Raw genomic sequence first — 6,000 nt, 5'->3', positions numbered from 1 at the left:
GCTGATGGTCACAGAATCCATAACCCTCTGGGACTTGTATGGGTACAGAGCTGGCTCAGAGGTGCCTTCTACCCACATACTACTATATGGAACCATGGTTCTGGGGCCCAGCCCAGTGTCTAACCCCAAAAGGCCTACTATTCTTCATAGTACCTGGCATACAGTCAACAGCCTAATGCTCTTGTCCCTGCTCCATGCCTCAGCAGCTGTGACCAGGTAGCTCTCCTAGAGCCTCAGATTCCTCTTTGGTAAAATAAGGACTGATCAACACAAACCTTCTTCTTTGGAAGAACTATATGAGGTCAATGAGGGGCCCCAAGTGTAGAAATTCATAACAAACATTGACTGCTGTTATCACTGATTTAATTTTTATAAAAAGCATAGCAATAAAAAGCATGAATGTACAAGGAGAGCCAGGTCCATCTATCTATTTTCTCATAGACCACCTTCACGTGGCTGCGTGTCAAGATCCCCCTGGGGTTGCCTGGAGAGGCATTGGAGAAGGGGACAAAACTTCTGTTCCTATTTGAAAGTAGGTGAGGGGGTGGAGAGGGAGAAAAAAAAAACATGCCCCTCTATAGGTGCTCTTGGGGCCCCTGTACCATGGGGGCAAGCTCAGATGAGCTCTGGAAGCTTCTAGAGAAAGGCACCAGTAACTCTTAATTAGGGAACCTGTGATAAGCAGAATCTAGGGCTATATCTAGAGTCTAACAAGGCTATGTGTGCCCTGAGCTGGAGTGAGCCACAGGGTAGCTGAAGCCGGAGGAGCTAGCCCTATCCCTTCTCCCCACTAAAAAGGGGTGTATGCAGAGCTCAGCCCCAGTATGGGGCAGTGACTGTCTCTGATCTGTCCCCATCAAGAATTGTCAAAGAAAGAAAGAAACTCAGCTTTCCCTTGTCAGAGGAGGTGGCATCAAGAAGAAGGCTCGCAAGGGACACAAAGGGACAGCACTTTGGGCGATGCTGCCCTAGGTGGACACCTCCTCCTCTTTCTCTTCACCGGCTTCTTCGGGGGCTTCCTCCTCCTCGACATTTTCTTCCAACAGCTCCTCTCCGCCCTCTGTCTCTACACTTCGCTTTTTCTTTTGAAGCAGAAACAGAAATGTTGGTGAGGGGCAGGCCCTCCCTATTCCCCAGAGGTAAAACCCCGAAGACCAAGGGCAGGGAGCTGCTGGGAGCCCAGAGAGGAAGTCCCTAGGCACCGATGGTGCTCACTCCAAGCTGGCCCAGCCAGTGCTCAGAGCCATGGAATGGAGAAGGCAGGCAAGACCTTGGGAATCTAAGAGCCAGGTTTCTGCCGCTTGCAGAGTAGGTTACCTTGAGCCTCCTCCACATGGAGCACCTTGCTACTCTCACCTGTGATGTAGGCATGACACCCTCACGGCTGGCCTTAAGAGATAAGGGTGAGTGGAGATAGCGTATAGAAACGCTTCCATCATGGGTAGGCCCTCCCCGCTTTCATTCTTCTGAGACCAATTCTTGCAGTATAACAGAGCCTGGCCTCAAATTGTGGATTTTCCCTCCCGGGGTCCCTGCAGTGCTTGGGTTACAGGATGAATTATCTTTCCTAGCTCCCGAGTGATGCTCTGTGTCCCTCAGAGTTTCAGGCTAACTGTGGAGACTTGAGAGGAGGAGGTTTGGGGTGGGCAAAGAGGAGCTGAGTCTGTGAACCTCAACACCTTCTCCAGTTCAGCATCATTTAGAATGTTTAAGCTTTGTAAGGAAAGCTTTTCAGGATGTAGGATGCCAAACAAGCCTCTTGACCCCCTGGCACTGTAACCTTTGCTTTCTGAAGGGTGGGGTGGACCAGAAGTAATAGATGGGAAGAGCCTCGGGCTTCGGGACAGAGAGGCGGGACTCTAGTCCAGCCTGTGCTGTAAATGGGGGCTCCCCTCCCGCTCACATGCATGGCTCTCAGCCAAGGGCTATCCGTATACAAATGACATCACGAAATCACTCCCTGTCCTCCAGAAGTGGGAGGGAGACAGAGAAAGAGGCGCGGGAGAAAACGAGGTGCTGGAGAGATGGCTCAGTGCTTAAGAACACTTGCTCCTCTCACACAGAATCTGTATTCCGTTCCTAGCATCCATGTCAGATGGCTCATAACTACCTCTAACTCCATCTCCAGGGGGTCTCACAGCCTCCTCCTGTGACATCACCCTCCTGCCTGGATCTACATATGTGTTGACAGTACAGGTGTTCCAGATGTCATGATCCCACCTGGTTTGTGGTTTGGTATTGAAGACGGAACCCAGGAATTTATGAATGCCAGGTAAGCATTCTAACAACTGAGCTATATCCCAGGCCATTCTAAATAGTCGTTATATTTATTTAGTGTGTGCGTGTGTGTGTGATCATGCACATGACCTGAATTCCACAATATCCTGGTTGTAGTCAGAGGACAGCTTGTGGGAGCCGGTTCTTCCCTTCCACCATGTGGGACAACTCAGATCATCACCAGCCTTGTAGTTAGTGCCCTTACCGGTTAAGCCATCTTGTTGGCTCCACTAAAACATTTATTTATTTTTGTTTGTTTTTAGCGTGTATGTGTGTTTTGCTTGCATGGATGTCAGAATACCACATGTGTGTCTGGTGTCCACAGGGGTCTGGGGAAGGCACCAGATCCCCTGGAGCTTGAGTTGAGTTAGACAGTTGCCTGGGGTCCTCTGGAAGAGCAGTCAGTGCTCTTAACTGCTGAGCCATCTCTCCAGCCCCTTCCCCTAAGTGCTTTTTAGACACAAGGGCTCCACACTTTCTCTTTGTCTTTGGACCCCAGGCACCATCTTCACAGTGCTTTCTTCACTTTCCAGATGGCAACTGAGGCACTGGGAAGAAAGATGAGAGGCCAGAGGACAAAGGCAGAAAATGCTGTGGGCTGGGGCCGGGGGTGGGGAGCAGTCACAGGCCACACTCCTGTCGCCTGGTTGGGTTAAGCCATAACAGCGCACAGATGGCAAAGGTCACAGCCCTTTCCTCAAAGCCCTCACTTACAGATTTTCAGGGGCCTGATTCAGGGGGCACCTTGCATGTTGAAGACAAGCCCTACCATGGCAAGGAAGAGGACAGCAGGAGGCAGGATGTTCTCTCTGGTGTCTCCTGGGAGACAAATCTCAGGCAATCGGACTAAGTCCACCCTCTTACCAGTGGACACTCAAGATCCATCCAGGAAAGTTACTGGCTCCAGGTCACCCAGAAGGTCAGAAGTTGGGCAGAACTCAAGGTCTCACTGCTTTCTCGCAAACCCCAGCCCACCCATGTCCCTGCTGAGGTACTTACAGGCTTCGGTTTCTTCTTCAATGCCTCCACCTCCTTTCTCCTCAGCTCTGAGAAGATGACGTCGAAGAACTCCTCTTCAGCTTTGACAACTAGCTCTTCAAGGTTCAGGGCCATCTCCTCATCCTTCTGGTCATCATCCTTGCCCTCTGCTTTGCCTTTCTCCTTCAGCCGCATCTCACGGTGTCTGGCCTCCAGGATCTTTTCCCGCCGGGTCTCACGTTCAAATATCTGGGGCAGAAGTTGGAGAGATGGCTCAGAGTTTAAGAACACTGACTGCTCTTTCAGAGGACCCTCTTTCAATTCCTAGCACCCACATGACAGCTCACAATTGTCTGTGAACTACTGTTCCAGGGGACCTGACACCCTCACACAAATGCACATAAAATAAAATTAGATAAATTATTTAAAAAAATCTCCATGTCACTATTTGGGGAGCTGATGGTCTTAAAGAAAGTTTGACAATATGGACTACTTTGCAAAACATTGTCTAAAAATAAAATCTCTGCCAGAGGTGAGAGATTTATTAGTATTGAACTATTCCCTGTGAAATTAAAAAGATATCAGCAATACTTACACATCAAGTAAATCTGTAACTGAAAATACATCTTGGATTATGTGAACTTTGCACACTTGCTTTTGTTTATTTATACTCATGCACTGGAAAAAAATGAATGAACAACTAAGCCAGATCTGGTGGCGCACACCTTTAAACCCAACACTCAGGAGGCAGAAGCAGGTGGATCTCTGTGAGTTCGAGGCCAGCCTGGTCTACAAGAGCTAGTTCCAGGACAGCTAGAGAAACCCTTTCTGGAAAAAACCTTCAATCCCAGTGTCCCCCATACTGCTGGGGAACGAGCCTAGGGTAGGGAGAGGGGTAGTGCTGGATCTCAGTGGCTCTATCATCAGGCAGGTCACTTCCTTTGTTGTCTCTGTGGGCGACTGCTAAGCCTTCAGCGGAGAGGCTCTGCTGCCAAGAAGTCCCATTGTTCTACCATCAAACCACTTTGATTTACAGCCGAGAAGCTAAAACCTGGGCATGCCGGGTGACCTGGCCAAGACTACTGAATGCTAGCAGCGGAGCTAGGGCAGACCGACAGTTTGGTGACGCCATGCTGCCCTCGCCAACCCTGGCAACCCGTTTCTCCTGCCTTGGGTCTCTACGTGACAAGCCAGGTCAGGATGTGTACAGAGTGGGCCCTGCCCTGGCACTCACGGAAGATGCTATGTTCTTCTCGTTCCTCTGCAGGGTGGAGAGACTGCTGGAGACCTCCAGCAGAGTGGTCGTTCCGAGCTGGGAGCCACAGGCGATGAGACACCCCGTGTCCTGAACCCGGAGGCAGAAGAGGGCCTCATCACACACCTGTTGAAGGGGGTCAGCAGAACCAGGTAGGGTGGGAAAGAAAACCAAAGTCACACACACCCTAATATCTGGCCCTGTTGGAACACCCCCAGTCATACACCCTTCCACGGTGGATGAGGTTCACTTGCTGCCAAGACCATGCTCTCCAGCCTCATTCTTGGTCTAGCTCTATTCCTGCTGTGGATCGCTAAGCTCCCTGGCCTTCCGTGGCCCCAGCCAGTGGGGCTCAGCTGCAATCTGCTAATACAGGGTGATGGGGGAGCCGCAGAGAATCTGAGTAGAGGGGTCTGAGTATAAGGATCACCACTGGGGAGGGCAGAAAATGTTTTTCTCTTAAGATCGCCCCTGTTTTATTGTTTGAGTCATGCAGCCCGGGTTGGTCTTGAATTCACTACTTAGACAAGAATGACCTTCAACTTCCGATCCTCTGGCTGCACCGCTGTACCTGGTTTCTGCAGTGCTAGACAGAACCCAGGCCCTTGTGCACACTAGACAAGAGTCCTACCAACTGAATAAACTTGTTTCTTGTGGTCCTGGCATGGAACTCAGACTTGACAGAGACAAAGCAAGTACCTTGCCACTGACTGGCACCTCTAGTCCTTCCCTTCTGGTTAAATTCCCTGGGGCAATTCTTCAACATCAGCACAGCTGTTAAGTCCCCTGGCCCCTCCCTTTTTCAGGAACCCATGCTCCCAAGACCAGAGTGCAGCTGGGCAGAAATCAGATTATCCAGAGAGACTCTGTCCAAAGGCATCTACCCAGGAGCAGCAGCAACAAGACACATATACATGCCCCCCTACCCTGGACCCATCTAGGGAGAACCCCAGTGGGAGGGGGACATGTGACCTTCAGGCTGAGGGCAGGGTCACACTGCTTGAACACCAGGTCCCAGATGTCCAGGGTCCCATCCATCTTGGTAGTGAAGAAAACGGCTGGTCTCACGGGGCTCCAGGCTCCATCAGAGAGGTAAGCCATGTGGTACCTGTAGGAGCCACGGTCGGAGTCAGAGCCTGTGTGGGGGAGGGAGGGCTGAGGCTGCTTACAGCTCCTCACTGAGGTTCTCCCAGGACCCAGGGCCTCTGAGTCCTTCTGGGTAGGAAGTTCTTTCTTGGGCCTGACCTCTAGAATGCCAGCCTCACTCATCTGTGGGTCTCAGGCTGAACTTTGCAGGGACCTGGGGGTGTGGCTGTTCCCCACGGGCTGGCTGGGCCTCAGTGTTTCTCACTGTCAGACCTACTAGAACTGGGATCCGCCATGGGGTCCCAGGAAGAACACACCCAGTAAAGTCCACAACTCTGAGATGGGAGTTGGCTCTATTTCCTCCTGGTCCTTGTTTGGATCTTCAAAAGCTTGTCTGGTGAACA

General features: G+C 51.1%; 1 protein-coding gene across 1 annotated transcript in view; it reads right to left on the bottom strand.

The window, feature by feature from the left end:
- Positions 1-462: 462 nt before the first annotated feature.
- Dnai2 (dynein axonemal intermediate chain 2) overlaps positions 463-6,000 on the bottom strand; it is a 32,433-nt gene continuing 26,895 nt past the window's right edge. Inside the window, exons 10-13 of the mRNA XM_057775983.1 lie at positions 5,483-5,618; positions 4,490-4,636; positions 3,277-3,504; positions 463-1,082 (exon numbers count right to left, since the gene is read on the bottom strand). Of these exons, the coding sequence (XP_057631966.1) occupies positions 969-1,082; positions 3,277-3,504; positions 4,490-4,636; positions 5,483-5,618 (625 nt within the window). The 3' untranslated portion in view covers positions 463-968. The remainder of the gene's footprint in view (positions 1,083-3,276; positions 3,505-4,489; positions 4,637-5,482; positions 5,619-6,000) is intronic.

The sequence above is a fragment of the Chionomys nivalis genome, chromosome 7 (assembly GCF_950005125.1).
Source record: "Chionomys nivalis chromosome 7, mChiNiv1.1, whole genome shotgun sequence".
Classification (NCBI taxonomy): domain Eukaryota; kingdom Metazoa; phylum Chordata; class Mammalia; order Rodentia; family Cricetidae; genus Chionomys; species Chionomys nivalis.
This window is presented reverse-complemented; position numbering and strand designations above follow the sequence as displayed.